Source organism: Melopsittacus undulatus, chromosome 9, assembly GCF_012275295.1.
Source record: "Melopsittacus undulatus isolate bMelUnd1 chromosome 9, bMelUnd1.mat.Z, whole genome shotgun sequence".
NCBI lineage: Eukaryota > Metazoa > Chordata > Aves > Psittaciformes > Psittaculidae > Melopsittacus > Melopsittacus undulatus.
The window spans coordinates 16,720,533-16,743,479 of record NC_047535.1 but is presented as its reverse complement, the minus strand read 5'-3'; the positions used below and the strand labels follow the sequence as shown (position 1 = coordinate 16,743,479).

General features: G+C 40.1%; 1 protein-coding gene across 1 annotated transcript in view; it reads right to left on the bottom strand.

Moving 5' to 3' along the window:
• OTUD7A (OTU deubiquitinase 7A) overlaps nt 1–21,874 on the bottom strand; it is a 44,752-nt gene extending 22,878 nt beyond the window's left edge. The window contains 3 exon segments of the mRNA XM_013128194.2: nt 5,557–5,775; nt 6,537–6,719; nt 21,727–21,874. Coding sequence (XP_012983648.2) covers nt 5,557–5,775; nt 6,537–6,719; nt 21,727–21,874 — 550 coding nt within the window.
• Nucleotides 21,875–22,947: the final 1,073 nt, after the last annotated feature.

Below are 22,947 nucleotides of genomic sequence, written 5' to 3'. Positions count from 1 at the left end.
ACATAGCCACATTCCAGTACATTAAAATTTGACCTTAATTTTAGATCAAGATTGAAAGTCCTGTCTATGACTGAACAACATACAATCGGAGGCAGACACAAGCACACACAATATTGCCCTTTCTCTGCATGATACTGAAGATTTGAGGTGAGAACTCAATGTTAACAGAATCTAGCATACTCCATGGCTAAAGACTATCAACTATTGCTGTATTCTGCTACTACCATAGTTGTGCACTGCACAGTGTGCATCAGACTTCACATACTACAAAGCGAGTACTGGCTCCCCCTCCTCCCTGATTTGCAGGGCCAAACAAGAGTCAATCATTCTGATACAGAAACAGGTATGTATCTGGTATTCCATGCAGGGAAGGTAAGCTGAATCTCAGAGAGTTAATGTTCAAGTATAATTAATAGACACTAGGAAGGTTTTTATTTTCATAAGTTTCCATATTGTATTACAAGCCGCGAGTGTATTGTTTCTTGATGCAAGATTTATGGGAGTAAATTTCCAGGGAGGATTCTAGATGGCTATTTGACCTGAATGGCTCAAAAAGAAGGCTGCAGAGAACAGAGAATGCATTCAAATATTAACAAGAGCCAAGTCTGGCTTCTGGTATCAGCTCCTGATGCCTCCTGCACTGGTACTAGTGAAGGTAAGAAAGCATTTAGCACCATGCCCTCTGTGTTTACTAAGGTCCACTATGAAGTATTCATTGCCCAAGCATGCACAAGGTTGGTGGTACACAGACAAACCAACCAAATTCAAAACAAACAGGAGGTTATGTGATGCTAAAGAACACAGCATCTTTGTGAAAACTCTGCATACATCCTTTGCTCCCTCTTAATTTTCTCCTGTCTATATTTTCTTTTCTCTGGTTTCAGCTTCTAATAAACTAAGTGGCTTTACAGACTTACAATTTCTTCTGGTAGAATTAACCACTAAAAGGTTACACTTAAGCAAGCAGCAATTTTATATAACTCTGTCTTGACAGGGGAAAAGGAGATGCTACAAAGGTTGAGGGCCCCCCCCCCCCCAAACTCCCTCTGAGTGTGGCTGAATTTTCACTGCAAAGCCAGATGGGACACCATGGCCTCCAAGGCAAACAGGCAGTTTCCCATGTGGAGTCTGTAGCATTTAATTAACAATATTCACATTGCAAGGTTTTCTTCTATGGAAATACTACAAATGAGATGACTGCTCATTTCCATGAAACCTGTAAATGCTTGCTCACAAATAGGTTTGACAGTGGCAGAGGTAAATTGAAAAGATAATCAGTAGTACAATCTTAAGAGACAGCTTGCTGACACAAACTCAGCTTCCTTAAGAAACTCAGCTGAAACCTGCCTTCCTTTCATTCCCCCAGTACACTGTGTTACCAGATATCCATTCTCATCCACCCCCAAGATGAGCAACTCACCAAATAACATTTTCAGCTTCCACAGTAAGTCTAATTCTGGACACCCCACATCTTCTCTGAAGCAGTGATTCACCCCGAACACTCAGTAACTCCCCCTTCCCCCCTGGAATCCTACAGCAATAGCTGCTCTGGGTGTACAGAGGACCAGCTGGTGAAGGCAACTAAGGGATTACTGAGCCCACTTGGAATAGTCAGACAATCAGCAATAGGGGCAGGAATCTCAAATCCACATTTCAGCAGAGCTACTTCTTCACTTACGTGTTTCTGAGATGACTATAGCTGAAAGGATTTGTTTACTTTTAGTTTTAGTCCTTCCATACACTAAACAGGTACTTGCAAGTATTGACATGAAGAAAATTACAAGAACGGATTTTCTACATTGGGCTTATATTAGTCTTTCCGTGACTTTTTAAATAAGGGAAGAAATAAAGCATTTACCAATACATTTTCTGTACTTCAAAGACAGTACCTTCTTGTAGGAGCTCTCTCTTTTATTCTAGATGATGGAATCAGCTTTGCAGTAGCATCTGCAAAGCTATTCATATTTACTGGTGTCCTTGAAATGTAATGTTGAGCTGTGCATGTAGAAATAAGTGAAGCTGAGCAATCAAGTACATGCTTCTCTTTTAGCCTGATGCATAGGCAACACAGACTCTGTCACAGAAGCAAATCAAAGATCATAAAATAAGATGACACAGAAATACATGACTAAGCCCAACTGGCTGCAGATGACTGACACTGAATCCAGTGATCTGCGGGTCACAGCAGATCCAGCATTACCGGTTTTCTTTGTGTCTTTCCTAACCTGAGGCAGACGGTTTTCTATGGCATTATTGCATTTCATCCTACTCTGAGGTACAATATTTGTCATTCACATTAGAACTGAATTACACAAATGTGCATTTCAGAGCATATCAGGAAATTAATACAGTTCTCTTGTAATTACAACAGTTGCTACCCCAGTACCCAGCATATACTATGTGAAAACCTGCTAAAAATCCTGGGATAAGAAAATGTTTCTACAGCCTAAAAAGACATCAGTTTTTCTTTAGCAAATCTTAATTTTCCACCATTTAAAATCAAACATTTCCAGAATTCTGGTGGATTTGGTGTTGGGGATGCAAAACCCAGGCTTAACAATGTATTAGTTTTTATTTTGCCTCTATCTGTGTAAAGTGCTTCATAGAAAACACACCTGAGCACTGAAAGAAGAGTGAAGGAAAGCAATATTCTTGAAGGTTCATAGAGGTTCCTTTTAATTTTTGTATTGAATTGCATTCCAGCACTGCAATAGAAACTTTATTCTTCTCATTATAAACACTGTACTAGACCAGCAATTCTTCTGCTGGGTTTTTTTTAACTCATCAGTACAACAGAAGTTTTTTTATTATCCCTTTGTCAGCCTAAAAATCAATGTGCATATAATGAAAATGCAGCAAAACACTTAGAATTATAAAATCCCTTTCACACATGACTTCATTTGATATGATCAGTATCTGAGCCATTCTCCACTGAAGCACCACACCGGTGACTGCAAAAGCACTCACAGATCTGTCTGCACATTACTTGCACGCTGACCCCGCTCCAGTTCAGGCAATAATGAACACCTGATGCACAAAACCCCCAAACATCTTTATGAATGTGGTGAATTCCATCCCCTAAGAGACATACTCAGAAAGCAGTCACAGAGAGTGGAGTATACACTGGAGCAGCAGTAAATTCTACCTCCTCTATCTGAGTAAATCAGGAAATCTGCCCTGACTTTCTCTATAGATAAGATGTAACCTGAACATTCTTTCACGTAGAGATGTAATGGTAGAAAGTGCCTAAGCATATAAAAAGAGAATATATATCAAAACCTTACAGGCTTTTTTAGGCATCCAGCTCATACAGCCACTTCAGACAACACACATGGCATTCTGTTAATGATGACTACACTCTGGGAGTAGCAAACTGCTCTATCTTCCTAACAAAGTTCCTCATCCTTTTGCCTAATCAGTTGGGTTTTTTTTTCCCCTTTTGATATTCATGCCCATAAACCAAAGCACACACCTCTCTCTTTTCCTTTAATGATATCAAGAACCTCAGCTAAAGCAGCTACTGTCCTTCATGGGTTTGGTTTCGTTTGCTTTGAGGTAGATTTTAGGCCCTTTGCTTGGAATGCACTACATCTGTTAATTTTTTATGCTGTATTCAAACTGGCCCTGTTATAGGAGACAATAAAATGTCTAATGCTAAGTGACTTTCCTATTATTTCACTCTCTTCATTTCACACAACAATATGACTGAAAGAGTCAGGAAATGAAAGGAACGGAACATCTTTGTACCTAAAATAGAGACAAAAGGTCAGTTTACACCAAATCTTACATTATTTCCTTAAACATTCACTGTTTGATCTGTTCAGCTTACTTGAACTGAAGAACTCTTTACCAGGAAGTTCCAGCTTATTTCAGTGAGATGCTCACATGAGTAAACTAGGCCTTTGCAGGCTACAATACCTACAATAAAACCCCTGAGCACTTCAAATGGTCAAACACACTCCTTTTCCCAGGATGCAAGAAGCTCTGGGGAGGAAGGGACTTCTCTAGCCTGAGTCTAATTATTGCCCTAATTGAAATAATGTGAAGAAAAGACTACCTGATGTGTTCCAATTTTCAGAGAGATTTGAGGGAGGAATGCTGAGAGGCAGCAAATTAAGTAGCTTCTGCAGCCCTAATTCAAGTTCAAAGCCATCCAGATCTGTATGAATTAGAAGATGTCAGCTCTAATTCAAATACTCCCTGGTTTTAAGGTCAGAAAACCACCGTGATTCTCTAGTTTGCACTCATGCATTAACTGACTGTAAAGGCTGTAATCCACAGAAATGGGTAGACCACCAATGGTACTGTACCAAGGTATTTTCTGATAGCCCATGGGAACTAGGAGAGTTTGGCAGAGCTGCCAGAGGAAGAGCCATCCTGGTTTCTCCCTGTCCTTTTTGTATTAGCTGGTTCCTGGAGAAACTAGATATATTTTCTTGATAGATGGAGTATAAATACTTCATCTTTATGTAAGTATGAGCTTCCTCCTTTTTCCAGAAGAGGCCTTCAGGATACTGTTTGTGTTTCTTGTTTGGTTATGTGTTGTTATTTTCCCCTCAAATATTTACTGGTTAATGCTATTATATCTGTCTTGCTTTTCAAATATCAAAGTAAAAAAATGAGCACATGACAATACATGTTAAGTAGTCAGTGTGACCCCAGATTAGCAGAGGTTCTGCCTAAACCCTATGATGCAGTGCCTTGATCAAGAGCAAGCACCAGTTTGAACACACAGAGCATGATTATATACCAATTTTCAAGGATGAGCTCTCAGATGAGCACACAGCGTTACACGAGCCAGTAGAGCAATCAACACGAAAAGGCAACTGGCTGTTTGACATCCCACAGCCAACCATGAAGTCTGATTTTGTAACTCCTTTGTATCTTCAGAGTTGGGCATTTCACTATATAGATGTGTTCATTTCACAATTCATTAATACATTTCACAATTCATTAATACACTTGCTGTTTCATAAGGCACAGATACTATTTTTAAAAACACTTCTCCATATCCTTCCAAACTGACTTAAAACCTCAAACTACTAATAAATCTGAATTAAAATTCATTTCAAATGTCTTCACTTTTTCCCTATGGCAATAATCAAGTATTACTTTTAAATTATTTAGTTTCTTATTACAAAAATAATTAATACATAACACACATATCTTAAACCTATTTTCTCAAGCTGCAACAGAACTTGAAGAAGTTTCTTTGTTAGTCATTGCAATGTAATTTCCTCAGGAGAACTGGAAGTATCAACCCCTCCCAACCACCTAGACTCATGCCCTTCTCTAGTGCGGGACTTCCCCATCAGTCTTCCTTCCTCCCTCAATTTCTTTGCTTCATTAAGTAAATGTGACAGTTTTCTCTAATACGGTTCTAAAGAAATAGAGGATCAGGGTATGTGTCACTGTGCAAAGAGCACAGTATTTGCTTTTACTCTCTGGCATTTATTTCCCATGCAGAATGTGCAAGCTCCAGAAACAAAGCATGATTAGAAATGTCAACCAAAATGTCAGATTGCCCAGCTGCTGACACCTGAAGTATTTACCCACCTGCTTGCTCCAAAGCAACCATCGTTGCCTGCTCAATTAAGTCACGCTCAATGAAGCTTCTGAAGTCTTCACTGTACACGCTAAGGTCTGGCAGTTGGAATGTGTAGATGGGCATCTCCAAAGGAAACTGTTCGTTGCTGCACTCATTTGCTACATGTGATCGAGCAAGGGAGACTATGGCTGAGCTGGCATGAGAAATACCTCTGGAAAGACGCTTTTCTGTAGAGAAAGCAAAGAGATATTCTGGCCTGTAAGACTACATAAAAGACCAGTCAACACCAAGGTTGGTGAATGGCTGCTCATTTGGGTGTGAACTACATTTCCTTGATAAATGAGTATATTAAAAATAATGCATTCCAACAATCTGAGATGGAGATCCAAAATAAAACCTCCTAAAGGTCTGCAAACAAAAAAGCAAATGGTAATGTTTACCATCCTGTACTAGAAATCAACTGCTAAAGGTAATGACTCATTTTTCTTAAGGTTTCAATTTCTGTTTGGCAGAGGACGGAAGCTGTCCTTTCTTGTGTGGAACCAAGTAAGAACAGAGTTTTAAAGCTGAATGCTATTCATAGATTCACCCTAATCACACACTGAAGGAACGCAAAGACTGAAAAATTAGTTTCATTTCTTTTTTAACCTTTTTTTGGTCTCAATAAGCACAGAAAACCACATACAGCAGTGCTCTATGACAGCCCCTAATTAGTTCCTTTTACATGTACCACAGGCCTGCTTAGGAACAAAGTATTTTTGTACTTTCATCACACATTAAAAAATAACTTGCAGTCCTGATGCAAAGCTCATGTCAAGTCAAACATGTGAAATGCAGGCTCTAGCAGCAGCTTTGTGAATGCCATCACAGTGACATCATTTATAGGCTGCTGGCAAATGACTTTCAACTCCCTGCAGACAACCACAATTCGCAAGCAGACAAGCTACAAAGCTGCTTGCCCATAGAAGTCCTAGAGAACTGCTCTTACCTTGAGCAATGTCATCCTGCCTTTGCAGGCAGGGCCGCTCTGCCTTTGTCACCTGGGGAGGCTGCTCTGGCTCCTGCTGCTTGTGGTATCTGCCCTCGTTGAACGCCTGTGGTAGGTTGGCTGTGTGTACCTGCCGGAGCTGCTCATAGTCATTCAACGCTGCTGTCAAGTCCCAGTTTTTGCCTGCCAAATAGCAAAAGGACATTCTGCTCACATCTGTATGTGACCACACTGATAACCTGGAAACCATCTTCATATGCACTTAACATATAAACCTAAATAGAGAAATCAATCTTAATTAAATCATCAGCAAGGAAACAGAGGTTCTTTAGGTAAAAGATTTTACAACCACTCATCCCCCAACAGAAACGCAGACTTGACAAACACCTTGTAAGCACACAGCAAATGGACAGAGACAGAAATCCACTTACTTTCTTTCTTAATTCATAGTTTAGGTTTCTTTATAGCATGACTGGAGAAGACCTCAGGGAAGCTCTTGTCTAACATCCTGCTCAAAGCAGGGTCCGCTGACTACCAAGATCTCCAAGTCTTTTTCTGTCAAGCTGCCCTCTCAGCCTGTACCATTGCAGAGCTCCAGTGTTCATCCCTGTTGAATTTAATGAGGCTCCTGTTGCTCAGTTCTCTGTTTAGGTTCCCCTAAATGGCAGCTCTGCCCTTAAAAATGTCAGCTGGTCCCCCATCTGCAAACTTGATGTTACCTCACTGATAAAGACTTTAGACAAGCGTAGAGCCCTGGAGGTACAGCATTAGTTACCTGCTATCCCTTAACCACTGCCCTCTGAGCTTGACCATCCCAACAGTTATTTATCCACCCACTTGCCCAACCTTTCAGAAACATTCTAACTGAAATATATCAGTACTGTGGGAAACAGTGCCAAAAGCTTGCTAACACTCAGGTAAAAGGTGTCCATTACTCTCCCCTCATCCAGAAACCCACATATTTTATCATACAAGGACATGCCTTGCTCAGATTCCAATCAAATGGCTCCATAAACTGGCAATGGAAGATCAACACTAAATCCCACAGAATTTAACCTAAAGTAATGACAGGCAGAAATAATTCACACCTATACAGCTGCATTCATAGTAAATAATGATCAGCGGCAATGATGGGAAGACATGACTGCTAGTGTTATGGCACAGAGGAGTAAGAAGCTTCCTTATCTTTCAGTTTGCAGAGCAGCTAGAATGCAAATGCAAACCACTTTAGGTGTCTTTATCTTACACATCAGAGAGAACTCGCTCCTTCAGAGATTTTAAAAGTCTTCCAGAAAGCACATAACACAAGACAGTGAAAAGATGCAGTGAGAAGATTCCACATCTGCATGAGCTGCTCATGGAACCTGCCAACACAGAATCCTCTTATAGATTTGCTTCCAAGGTCCCACTTCACCACATTGCTATGACCAGGGGTAAGAGAATGCAGGCTAGTATCCAGAGATGGAGAGGTCTGCTTAGCCCAGGTGGTGAAGTGGTACTCTTCACTCCCCAAAAAATAATAATGAAAAAACATTGAGAAGTTTGTATGTTATATTCAAAACAATCTGGCTGCGTTGAAGTGCACACGTGTCCTAGCACTCTCCAAGTACTTGTTTTTAGTTGGAAAACTGCAAATATTAAATAGCAAGCGAAAAGATTTCACTAATTATACGAGACTTTCACAGCATTTCATGAATACTTTTCCAGATTCAACAGTAACCTGATTCTGACTAATTCAAGATTTATTACACCATAAAAGCTTGTCACTTTATGTACTTTGAGAAGCTACATTATCTGAGTAGCAGTTAAATATAACTTATTTGCTTACACAAAGGAGAATAAGCCAAAAATAGTACAAACATTTTTATACAGATTGAAAGGTCTTTCACCATTACAGTCACCTCTGTGAAGAACAAAAACCTAACTGAGGTAGAGAAAAGCCAGCACAAAGAGCTGTTACCTGCAGGGTTGAACTACACTACCTCTGGGTTTGAAGTACTAAACACAATTGTGAAAGGAGAATTAATATCACCAAGTAAGAATGTTATATATATCACCCTGAGCAGTCCATGATACAAATCACCATGTCAGTGGTACAGAACCATTATATGTTATGCTGTAATCTTCTATTAGAAAGCCTGTAGGACAAATGTAAACCCAGTGAAAATTGTCAAGAGATCCCAGAACAAGCACTTGAGTTATTGCCAGCACTTCTTTCCTAAAAATCTCCTTCAGATTCAATGGCTACAATCCAGTCAGGGTTCTGCTCTAACTACATATTCCATCAGAATCAAGTTGCCCAACCCAAACATCAAAGAATCATAAGTGTGTTCCCACGATTGATGTGATCACACAGCAATGTTTGGAGTGGGGAGTGCTTTTCTTTGGTCCTGTTTTTTGGGTGCTCTTACATTATGTTTTTAAAATAATCTCCTCAACCGTGAGGGCAGTAAAATAAATCATTTTTAAACATAGCAAAAGCGGTAAAAGATACAATCCCTCAAAATGTAAACAAAATAGTATTCTCCAAGTATTGTATTAAACAAAATAGTGTTCTCCAAGTAATGGCAATGCTGCAAGTCCAGTGCTACCTGATTGCCAGCAGCAGCCTGTGTTTATTCAGTACAGATCCTTGAGTAACATGCCCCTATTAATGGAACCTAGACAGCATTTCCTCTAGTGTCAGGGCATTCCTTACTGGTCATCTGCTTGAGATGTTTTCATGTTTTGTGTTCTAAAATCTAACAAAAAGCACTATGGGTGCACTGTGAGTGACTGCTGTGAGACAGGGCTTTGATGTGTGTAATAGAAAAGCCAAAAATCAGTAGACTAAGGACAGTGGGATTTCAGTTAGTCTTAGGCCAAATATAATAATCCTATATAAAAGCTCTATCACAAAAATTACAGTCAGCCTTCAGAAACCTGCCTGTCAGATTTAGAACTGAATTGCATTGTGACTCTCACATTATGCTCCACGGTTCAACTTTGTAACTGAACTTCTCATACGGACTTGACACTATTCATAAAATTTCTATATGTAAAAGTACCTTATAGAGAAATACTTTATTTTTGAATCTCTCATCTCCATGGAGTTGTCCCCATCTCCTGAGCAAAAGCACCAGTTCAGCTTCAAAGCATTAAACTTTAGACAACCAACACAGGAAATGATTATCAGACTCACTTTTCCAATATTTGCTGGAACCTCCAAGTCTCAGAACGCAAGAAAAAAATCCAACCAAATGAGAGAACACATTAAGCACCTTTCCATCTCTATGGGATATTTCTGTTGAATATTAGCCACCTTTACTGACTAGTAGATGTCTTTTCAGCTACCCTCTGTACTAGAAATACGTAAGCTTGCCCCCTCTGCCAAGGCTTCCTATCGTTTTGTTTTGTATTTTCACCAGTAAATACAAACCACAAACCTTCTGTTTTTTCCCATTGTCCATAAGAACCAGAATTCATCAGCTTTGGAGGATTAAAGAAGAAAATTCTTCAGACAAAGTTGAGGAAATGGGAGGCAGCAAAGAGAATTGAGGGAAAGGACAAAAGGAAAAAGCCAGAGGCATTTATAAAAGACACTGTGAAGAAAAAAAATAAGTACAAAAATGTAATGCAGTGTAAAATAAAGTAAAAGCAAACAGACCTAATGAGAAGTGCAATGTGATCTGTACCACAGAAACAGGCTGCAGAAGCAACGGATAAGCTAGGCACAAATCAGAAAGTTTATTAAATTCAGGGATGCCCAGAGCAGATGATATGAACCAGGATATCTGGCAGTGTGACACGGCAGGTGGGAGAGTTTCAGCTGGAATTTACTGGAGAAATGAGTGGGGTTTATGCCTATGGAGATGACTAGAGCCAGCCCTGTCTAGCTCTCCTTTAAACTTTGCATACCAAAAGCTTCTGAGATTTTAGCTCTGTTTCTGACCATTTTCCAAAACTAAGTTTTGAAAAAACGAGGAAAAAAACCCCAACCGAAACCCCAGAGGTACAATGGGATAGAAACAACAAAAATGAGTTTGTGTAACATGCAAATCAAACCGATTCCCCCAGTGCCTCACAGAGCACGTGTCTCCTTCCAGTCTCACTATTTGCCCAACAAGTTTCAGCAGCCCTCTCATTCTGGACTCCTCTGGGGCCCCAGGAAAAGGACTATTTTCTGTTTTTAAGTTCTGTCTGTGTGTCTGTTCCCTGCTCTTCTCTGAAACCTCCCATTCCCTGCTCCTCACACAAGTCCCTAATCTGCACATCTTTATTTTCTTTGTCATCTCCTGCACAGACCCTCAACAGAAAGGAGCAATCTTTCCTACCCCACAGAGGTTCCACCTGCCACAGGCACTGACATGCCCTGCATTGCAAGGCTGAAGGAGAAGCAACAGCTAATTCATCTACTTTATGTAGTTTCATCAACTAAAATTAAATCAACTAGGGTTTTTTGTTGCAATCTGAAGGACAAAAACAGTACAAGACTATTTTTCACAGCATCGGCCATTTTTTTACTGTTACTTATCTGATACACCCTACTGCTCACTAACTGCTGACTTCTTTGTATAATACACTATTGTCTTTAAAAAGTATTTTACAAGCATAGAAATGTTATTTCAGTACATTCAGTACAATCCCATTAGATGACAAGTCACTGGTAGCACTGTATCAGTTAGGAGCAACTGAACTGCTCCAAAGCAGTACTGACACAGCGGGTTTACATGAAAGGCTTTGAGTTTCTATTGGTCCTAGGATATCAATCAGAAAAAGCTGGAGCAGCACAAGTCTGGCTAGAAAACACAGGTAGTGAATCACATCAATTCACAACTCAACACAAACAATTCTCTTACTGAACAACTATTTCCAGAACAGGTACATGTGCTATGCAAGTCAGCAGGTGTAAAATCCAACAGGACTGAGAGGTCTCTGCTTTGAAACTGTTTCCAGTGCAGAAGAAAAGCCACAAAACAAAGAGTGCAGCTGAATAAGGACTGGAAGATGCACTCTGGGGAACTGGAACTGATGTTTAGTGGCACAGACAGCAGGCATCCACATGAAAGGTAAATCAAAAAATAAGTATCACTACAGTGTCAGTTTTCTGTCCTAAAAATTAGTTTCTTGAATAACAACAGGTTGCACTGTCAGCCTGAAGAAAGTCAGCATGAAGAAAAAGCAAAGACATAGTGTCCTGGGTTCAACAGTAGCAGTCACTTTTTCTCCTTCTTGGTAGCTGGTGCGGCACTGTGTTTTGACTTTCAGTCTGGGAATGGTGTTGATAGCACTTATGTTTGTAGTTACTGCTCAAAAGTTTACTCTGATTAAGGACTTTCTGAGCCTCATGCTCTGCCAGGGAGGAGGGGAGGCCGAGAGGAAGCAGAGACAGGACACCCGATCCAAACCAGCCAAAGAGGTATTCCATATCACAGCACGTCATGCCCGGGGAGGTAACTGGGAGTTGGCTGGAAGGGCTCGGGCTTGCTCTTCCAGGTCGGGCTCGTTTCGGCGCATGGTATCGTATTCTCTCCCCTTGTTTACTTCCTCTATCATTGTTTTTATGGGTGGTAGCAGTAGTGATTTGTGTTATACCTTAGTTACTGGACTGCTCTTGTTGCAACCCATGGGAGTTGCACTCCTTCGGCTCTCCTCCCCAACCCTCGGGGAGTGGGGATGGGGGGGGTGGGGGGGGTGGTGGTGGTGAGAGGGAGACTGTGGTTGGGTTTTAAACCACGACACACAGATAATACATAATTTAAGAAGCCACTTACTCATTTTGGCCTGGACTAGTAAAGGGTTAAGAAAAAAAAAAAAGGATGCTAACACGAAGCACAGGACTCACCTCTGAAGCATTCACAGAATCCCAGACTGGTTGGTGTTGGAAGGGACCTTAAACCTCATCTAGTTCCAAGCCCCCGTCATGGGCAGGGACACCTTTCTCAGGCTTCAAGCCCTATCCAACCAGGCCTTTAACACATCCACGCAAGAGGCAGCCACAGCTTCTCTGGCCAACCTGTGCCAGTGTCTCACCACCTACATAGTGAAGGATTTCTTCCTAATGTCTGATCTCAATCTCCCCTCTGGCAGGTTAAAACCATTCCCCTTGTCCTGTCACTACAGGCCCTTGTAAAGAGTCCCTCTCCAGGTTTTTTGTCAGCCCCAAGTTGCATGTACACTGCATCATCCACCGCATCATCCACCACAGTGGATCCAAACAATACAACTAGATAGAGCTCTCTATTGAAGCTCTCTTGGAACAGCTCCAGAGTTACATTCTGACAAAGCCCTGATTTCTTTCAACAGATGTGTTTCTAATTCATCCCACTTTTAATAAGCTGATCAGTTTGAAGGCTGAAGTCTGAAAGCAAAAGAGTACAAGAAACTTTGGACTTTTGCCTTAAATCCTTTGCCTCAAGACTATCACATAATGTAATTTTTTAGAAAAGGAATACACTTCGCCATCATAAAGGTAGCACAATCAGCACCACTCAGGTATTACAACAGTTTCCATAGTACTTAGTTGCATTCACCCTTGGTTTTCTGGAGAATAAGGGACCATCTTGGTTTTCAATACAGTCTCTAGTCCAGTCTTCAACTTGATTGTGCTGTGTGAGGAAGTGGCTTCTTGATGTTCTGTAGCACATGAGCACGCCTTGCTTGCTCAATGTTAAGCACCTACTTTGTCAGACCACAGCTTGTACCCTCTGATAACAAAAAACAGACCCCCCCATGAAGCAACCTATGCTACTTCAGCTGTATTGGTTCTGGAGTCTACATTTTTCAGGCAGATAATACCTGGGCAGCAAGACCTGAATGATGTGCTACTTATTCTTTGGGTTTTTGCTTTTTACTGTTTTGGCTAAACCAGCACAGCTTAGTGGGGTTGTAACAGTTAATAAATCGATTGCCTTTCACATCTTAAAACAGACGTAATAAAACCAGAGGACATTTATCATTAATTAGCAGGAATAGCAAGCATGCAACGATAATGCACTCCACCCCGCCAAGCTTTCAAATATCCACCTACTCCAGTATGGTAAAAGGAACATTTGAAAGGTCACCAGCAATTCTTGATTTAATGCTTAACAAAATGCTAGAAAGGATGCAATTTCAGATAGGGAACTAGGAAAGTTCTAAATAGAATGGACCACAATGAAGGGCAGCTTGCAGCAACATGCACACAGGACTTCAGAAAAGGAAATTTTACAAGGGGCAGGAAATGCTGTCTAAAACTAAACACAACTAAGGCCACATACAAAAAAGGATGCAGAAGGGGAAGGTTAGACAGAATTAAACCACTTGTGATGCAGCCTGCATTTACAGCTCAAGAACTGCTGGCACGTATATCTAAGAAGCAAAAGCAATAAAAATATCCAGTAAGAATTCACGTGAAAACTTTCACAAAATAGGAAAGGGCAAAACGCCACACAGAGCAAGCAACTTGGACAAGGTTACAGAATGATGTGTTTCAGTGAACAAAAATGAGGTCTATTGAAGCACAAAAGGATGGTGCAACTGAGCAAGAAACTAAGTTGAAAGGAAGACAGCATCATTTTTCAGTGTGACAGGAGTAAGCAAGTAATTAAGGTATTTTGGTGAGATGGCAGGAAAACCAAAATGGACACACCTTCTGGAATTTTTAACCACTTTAATCAGGGACAATGTCTGTCCATCTACTTTACATTTGATGCCATTTTTATTGTTAATGCAACTTGAATGCAATGTTATTTAGAAAACATTTTTGTTAACAAGTGAGAGACTAACAAAGAACAAGTACCAGCAATGTAACTTTCAAGGGGTTTGCCACTATTTCTTAAATATTTTATTATCATTGTCCATATTTTTACTATAAAATTGGAAAACAATGACAATCCCACTAGTACTAAAACTAATGCCAAGCAGTTTAGAAAAAAACTCTCCCTATTAAAATAGATAAATGCCATAGTGTCCCTGCCCACAGAACAGGAAAAGTCTTGCTGCCAAACAGAACTTTTGTTTTCAATATCATCCAAGTCAGTAGAACTCCTTCCAGTCTACTGCAGAGAACATGCCTCTGTGACTCAAATACTCCATGCAGCATACAGAAAGGTGTCCTTGACATATCAGCTGTCCCACAGACACAAAACATTAGTTGTTAAGTGGGAGGCACATCATCTCCCCTTCAGCCCATTTAACAGAACCAGCATTTTACATAACACTATACTGTGGAGAAGTTACAAATCAAATAAACAGGCACAGGAATTTTCAGCAGGAATGCTTGATCTATGTAGTCCTTCCTCTTATGAGGGTGAAAACTACCTGTAAGAATGTACAATCTGAGACATTTACAAATGCCTAAACACAAATCCAGTATTTGGCAGCCTGTATAACATAGAGGGCTCTTATTCCATCCATGCTCTTCTGTGACATCTATCAGCTTAAATGCATGTTACAAAGCAAAACAATGTGAATCTCCACATCATGACATCTTCCTTCCAACAGACACAAAATAAGAATAGGAATTCGAGACCAGCTTTATTTCTTCCGAAAACCTTACATGCAAATCCAGGCTAAAATTAGATCACAGATTGTAAATCAAGATTCTGGTCCTCGTTCTCAAAGGAAAATGATGTAGCAAGGACATGGTGTTGACATGTGCCTCATTTTCTGCTAGAATGCAGAGTCACACAAAGCTGAACAGACAGCTGGAAATGACAATTTTGATCTCTGTGTAACGAGACATTGGTAGCAGATCAGCTTCCTCTTGCCTTCGCCAGGGCTTCCACAAGAGAACTAAAAAAGGAACTGTCTGAGGGAGGGCAGAATAAGAGACTATTTTGAGGAGTTAGCTTTGTACACTCAGTAACGTGACAGCACTGTCAATTTCTCTCCTTCTCTCCATTAATTACATGCTTCTCTTTGAATTCCACTTGGATACCCTGTTATTTGAGGAGATGTCTCTACCTACTGCGTATCTGTCATGTTCCATATGGTCAGTCTCTTTTACTGCATACATTTCATGACTGGAAAGCCAATCTCCTGATTTCTGAAGTCATGAGGAACTACCTTACAATTAAGTGCTATATAAAGCTGGAAATAGACAGCAATTGCTTTTATGTAAGGGTGAAATGCACATCATTTATAGAAATAAATTAAACCATTTACACAAGGGCAGGTTTTCAGTTAAATATATTGAGTTTGATTCGGTTTTGATTTTAAAATTATTATTCCTTTTTAAATTATTTATAAGCTCAGTGAAGTTTCATAAAATGTAATACTTGCTCTCTATAATCCCACACGCAGAATTATGCTTTCAGTTCTTGGGAGCACACAAGCAAGGTAAAAATCACAGAAATGCTGAACAATATCTCAAGAGATATGAAATGGAACAGATGGAAGAGTTGGGACAAGTCATCCAAAAATGAAAGTGAAGCTGGAAATAACATTTTAAAGAAACAAATGGTTTAGCAAACATGCACAATCCACTAACACATAACTGGCAGAGCTAATGCTACACAGCTGAAATTTATGAATATTAACTCATAATTAATCTTACATAGTTGTAAGCATCTTAAGTATGGAAGTCCAATATTAGAGTTTTATACCAGATAGCCATGAAAACATTGTAGATTGCTTTTGTTTTCATAAGGGTACCCACACCAGGCAAGGGCATGATCTTGGCCTTTACTGGAAGATTCCAGATCACTGATTTCTATTCTTTTTAACTGGGATCATGGGGGAAAATGGGAAGTATGATGGAATTTTTTCATTCTTACTTAATTTTTTGAGTCCATTCATATATCCACATCAAACTGCCCCATAAATGATTTCTGTGCTGCACCAAAAACATCAAGAAAAAATGCTGGCTGTTAAAATCAATGTTGAACACGATTATTTTTCTAGCAATTAAGAAGAATTATTAGAATCATATAATAGTTAGGGTTGGAAAGGACCTTAAGATCATCTAGTTCCAACCCCCTGCCATGGGCAGGGACACCTCACACTAAACCATATCACCCAAGGCTCTGTCCAACCTGGCCTTCAACACTGCCAGGGATGGAGCATTCACAACCTCCCTGGGCAACCCATTCCAGTACCTCACCACCCTCACAGTAAAGAATTTCTTCCTTATAGCCAGTCTAAACCTCTGCTGTTTAAGTTTCAACCCATTACCCCCTGTCCTATCACTACAGTCACTAATGAATAGTCCCTCACCAGCATCCCTGTATCCTTCAGATACTGGAAGGCTGCTGTGAGGTCTCCACGCAGCCTTCTCTTCTCCAGGCTGAACAGCCCCAACTTTCTCAGCCTGGGAGGTGCTCCAGTCCCCTGATCATCCTCGTGGCCTCCTCTGGACTTGTTCTAACAGTTCCATGTCCTTTTTATATTGAGGGCACCAGAACTGCACACAATACTCCAAGTGAGGTCTCACAAGAGCAGAGTAGAGGGGCAGGATCACCTCCTTCAACCTGCTGGTCACACTCCTTTTGATGCAGCCCAGGATACAGTTGGCTTTCTGGGCTGTGAGTGCACACTGCTGGCTCATGTTCATTTTCTCATCGACCAGCACCCCCAAGTCCTTCTCCGCAGGACTACCATGAATTTCCTTTTTGCCCAACCTGTAGCTGTGCCTGGGATTGCTCCGACCCAGGTGTAGGACCTTGCACTTGTCATGGTTAAACTTCATGAGGTTGGCATCAGCCCACCTCACAAGTGTGTCAAGGTCCCTCTGAATGGCATTCCTTCCCTCTAGCGTATCAACAGAACCACACAGCTTGGTGTCATCGGCAAATTTGCTGAGGGCACACTCAATTCCATTGTCCATGTCAGTGACAAAGATATTAAACAATACTGGTCCCAACACCGATCCCTGAGGGACACCACTCGTTACTGATCTCCAGCTGGACATTGAGCCGTTGACCACAACTCTTTGCATGCGGCCATCCAGCCAGTTCTTTATCCACCGAGTGGTCCACCTATCAAATTGATGTCTCTCCAATTTAGAGACAAGGATGGCGTGTGTGAATTTGACACTGATATATTTATAGATATGTTCTTCACACACTGCTGTGAGATTAAAGGCTCAGTATGTATTTTCAGCATTCAGAAGCTAAACGATTAACCACTGAAAAGTAAAATGGCAAAAGAAAATGAGTATCAGAGAGACCTGAAACAGTGCTATTGGTGACCTGTGCTATAAAACAGCATCAGAAGCAGATCTCCCAGGCAATGAAGACTGAATAGAACAGACAGCCTCATTCTGATCTGGAGTTTTGCTACAATCTTAAGCATACAAGTGGACTCTAACATAATGTTCTGCTTTTCCAGAGTTCCTATTTTCAAAGATGAGGATAACCCAATAAAAACACAGAATGCTTCTACGTAATGGTAAAATTCCTTTACAGTAATATAGAATGAATTGTGCCCTGCTACATCCCAAATTGTGTCCTTTTTTACAAGTATCAGATTGTCTTTCAACCATCTTTTTCCTATAGCTACTAAGTTCCTCATGAAACACATGACAATATCTTGTATTTTTCAACTTAGGAAAATATAACAGAAGTTCACATTGTACTCTTAGATACTGCTAATTCAAAATGAAGCCTTTGTCTCAAGGAATTATGTGTAAAGTTGCTGGAGCGAGGTTTACAATTATGAGAATGCTCATGTTCTCAGGAAGGTTGCCTGAATAAATCTGTTGTGGGTTTTTTTTGAGAAGAGACAAACTTCTAGTCTTCCTTCCCCTTGAATGAAAGCACACAGAGACAAGATCTCAGCTCTGCAGCAGATGTTTTTGATACAAAGTGATCTGCTTCAAGTATAACTGATTCCTGAACCATCACACTGTGTAATGTTAGACACAATTTCCACATCCCCTGTGTCAAATGCTGCTCTGAAAGCCAAGCAACTGTCACAGTCACTCTCCACTCTATAATTTGCTGACATATGTGGTGCTCATATATTCTCCCCAATCCATTATTTTATTTATCATCTGGTATAGTCAGCAAATAGCATTTGGTGTCCTTTTATCTGCATAGGGACATACTCCTTGTTCTTTGGTTGATATTTAATTATGAACATAAAAACATCAGGATTTTGAGTTTGAGGACACTTATGTGTAGATGCACCAGCTCTCAAAAGGTAATTCCTGCTGGGTGTTTACTTGAAAGACTGCAAGATTAGAGATGATGCTGTAAACAGCTATCAACCAAGTGTCCTCTCAGAAGTCCTAAACAAGGATGAACACTGCAGTCTTGTGATTGTAACCAAGCTGAAAGAACTGTGCTTCCCATTTTAATAATTAGCTGTAATAGTAACTAAGAAGTGTGGCAGGGCTGTTAGAAAGCTGTTCTTTCAACTGAAAAGAATGACAGAAGTAGTCTAGGTGGCCCAGGACAGCATGCAGAGAGAGAATGTGAGGAGTGCCAAGCAGAGGAAGAAAAAGCCCTTCAGTATAAAAAAAGTACAGAAAGGCACCAAGCAGAACACACAACCCAAACCAAGCATGATGTGTTCTATGCACAAGACACTGCCAGGAACTAACAGAACAAAGAGCACTGCAGCTTCTGACGGAATACACATTGTGGTATGGAGACAGATCATCTGGAGAATTCAGCCCAGAAATGGTTCACTCGGCTATTGCTCAGGCAGGCAGAGACACTGGGCTCAAAGAAAAACCTATATGAATACCAAGAAGGGTAGAGGAAAGCCTCCTGAACTGAGAGGGATAAGACGCTGCTTGGGTTAGCTGTACATCAACCAGATGAGAGGAATATTCTCATGATCTTGGCTTCCTTGGGTTCTCATCCTAGAAGCAGGCATGCAGCTACTGGGATGTTCAAAGCTATAAAGTTATGCTAAGCTCTGATTAACCTGAATTACTAAGCATCCATAGCACATCAGAGAGTGGAATAAACATTGATTACTCATGCGATTGTATATCTTTAATAGACACATATGAGTAATAAGGTAAATGATTCTGTGCTATTAAAACCTCTGCTAAAAACAACACATAATCCATCCTTTGCAATATGCCAGTTACACAACTCTACATGACTATAAATCTAACATTGCTCGCTGTGCTTCATTAGTATTTAACACAAATGGTCAGCATTGACAAAATACATCCAATCATAAATATCATCACTGTTATATTAAACAGTTGGGAAAAGGTCTTAGTTTTAAAATATTTCTATGTGGCTTAATAGTAAAAAAAATAACAAATCACTGACTCAGTCCTAACACATAGGTCTATGACGTCTCAGCTTGGAATCTCAAGTTTCTTTACAATACTCAAGAAAACTCAAGAAAACCTGAAGAAAACTCAGTCAAACAGATGACTTACTGAAATACACGTCTATGTGTTGTTAAGCCCCTTCTGCCTTCATATACTTTCCTTTGCACTTTGTCCAAGTCTGTACATGCAAGTTCCCATAGCTGTACCACATAAGGAGGAACCAGCAAGTAATCTGCAATTGGCCCTTCAGACTTAATTAGCAATAGGCATAAAACACAAACTGTGCTTTGGACAAACACAAACTAAGCAACTTTATCCAGCAGTGAATAGCTGATCAGACAGATGGAACACTTTTCTCAACACAGAAATAGCAACGCCATGAGAATAAAATCAGTTTCTTAGGCAGAACTAAAATAAAAACAACCCATTTTTAATTTTGATGCAGCTTTAAAAGTCTGCATTTATGTCCATTTTCAGATGTACAAAGTACTCATACCATTGAAATAATGCTTTTAAGTCAATGAAATCTGACCTCCTTGACAGTTAAGCAGCTGCATAAAAGTCTAGAACTGGTAAATTTGAAACCTCAAACTGAGCACAGACTTGACCACAAACTCCCTGTGAAATGCTACAGTGAACTTGGCTAGAGATACAAATAGCATCACACGCAATGTAATTGCAGAAAGGCAATCTTTGTGCTAGAAAGATATTTACCAAAATAGCCCAAACATTTCTGTATACATTCTTTTGAATGATGGAAGAAATACAGAGGGCTGGAGCTCAACATGCTTAGCTTATCAAAGTTAGATATAAAAGCTATAGGTTTATGGCATTATTTATTTTAGGACACTAATAGCTGGCATGAAGAATCAGACACAAATAAAATACAACCAATACATGTGTGTGCATACGTATTTTTAAAAAACCTCTTTACATCTTCAATCAAACCAAAGATGTTTTCTTTCTGGAAGATATGCACAACACCTCAGTGAGACAAGTAGCTGTGCTAAATAAAAAGTTCAACAGAAACAAGACTGCAGGGATTTTACTAGCAGACAGGCAGAGTACAGAAACACCAACAGAGCAAATATTTAGGACAGCTTCTGGCAATTTAGAAAATCTATATGCAATCCATATGCAATGTATAGAATTTTTAGCTATCTGTATAACAGCCACTGTGTATTTAACCCACCCACTTGCCGATGTATACTTTTTAAGTCTGCTGTAGCTGATCAGTAGTTACTTTGATTTAACACACAATTTCTTAAAGTATATTAAGATTAAAACCAAAAGACAACTTTCAGGAAAAGGCCCAGTGTGCAGTATCAAGCCCACAAAACCACTTTGCAATATGTATACCACATAGATAACACGTACTCATTTCTAACTTCCCCTCTTCACAACTGTTGTTAGCCCACATCAGAAGAAATTAACAAAACCAACTATGACAAAATGCCTTCAAATATCCAAGATGTCTTTTCACTTTTAAGCTAATGAATTTTACACAACTACAATAAAATGAATATAAAGACCCAGTTATTTTTCTGATATAGGTTCTCAGATGCTTTCTAACTGAGCCACTTTACTCCCATACCATGAAGTTCGGGTACACATATTAATCACTGGCTGGTTTCTCTATCACTTTAGGGGAAGTCCATTTCAGACTAAACTTAGCTGCTTTGTACAGTGACCCAAAACATTTACAAGTGCTTTGAGGCAGCTGAAAGTGACAAAATTCAGGTAAAGTCCCCTCCCTTCTCTGCCTAGCACAGACGCTTTTAAGGCATGACTGTTAATAACCTAAAACACAGCCATCTAACACCAAGAACTTCTTTATTTTTTTGCTGAAAACACCTACCTTAATACACTCTATGATCAGCTTATCACAAGAGTTGATTTACCAGTCAAAATACCAGTGTCTCTCTTTCTATGACTGGCTCTTTCTCTAAGAAAGTGGTGAGCACAGGAAACACTTGTGTCCAGCAAGCTTACCCTCCAGTAAGTCTCTCGCCAGACCTGGTTCTGCCCCTGTGGACCGAACAAAGTCTGACAGGACTGCATCCATATCAAGAGTCATGTGATCATTCAGAGGTGCTGCTGGGCATGCAGCAGCAGGACTCACTGGTCAGCTAGAAGGCATCCATCTGCCAACAGAAAAAGAAACATCATTTTAGGGTATACTCCAAGTGATGTAAATCACAGCTTTCATCCCTTCCCCAAACAGCGCTATTAAAATGTTTAAACCATTCAAGTTAAAACAACCAGTGATTGTCTTCCACCCCTGCCTTTGCCTAAATGCTGATGAACACTCACAGTGGAAAGTTTTCCTTTTCCTAACCATTTCATATTTTTATTGTTTTTTCTTATGTGCAGCCTGTAAATAATTCTGTAACTTGAAGACTCCAATCCAGCTAAACACAGGCACTGTGCCGCAGCCAACAAAAATACTTCTGCCCTTTTGTATTCTGCACCTACTTTTTTGTCCCCTAGAAAGTAACGTTCTCCACAAATATCAAATAAAATTACAGCAGGCACTTCCCAAGTAGCTTGTGCTGGATAAGCTATGAAGAAAGCTGTCACTCAAAACACAGTTATGCTAAAGGTTGGTGTAGATGATCTCCAGAGGTCCCTTCCAACCCTAACTGTTCTGTCAAGGTATCTATACTTCTACCCTGCCTGCACCACTGCAGAAATAGTGCAAAGCAAAGTAAACAGGATGAAATGAAACATAAGCAAAAGAATGTGTTTTGCTTTTATGCCTGTTATTCATCATTCAATAACCTTTACCTTTGAACATGGATTAATTTTTTCTGTTAATTCCTCTTCCCAGGCTCAGCTGAAGCTTTACCGTGTGCCAAGGGTAAGTACTAGTTTGAAGATTTCCTACTGGCAGCAGATGATACTAGTTGGCTCTTGCTTCTACCACAGCTAGAGAGAAATATACTGTGAAAGAAATTGGAAAGCAGCTGATTTTACTGTTCCCCAAATGAAACACAGTCATTTCCCACTCCATATGCAATTACCTGGTCATATTTAACCTTAAAAATGGAGTGCCTTTGCTTTCTTAGAAATTGCCTTTTTCTGCAATACATATCCCAGGTAGGATACAAATATCATTTACCTTCTGCCCCACCACGGGGGCATTTTTGACCTCATCCATGAGGACTGCCTGCAAAATGTACCTTCCAACTATTTGAATTTATATGGGATATG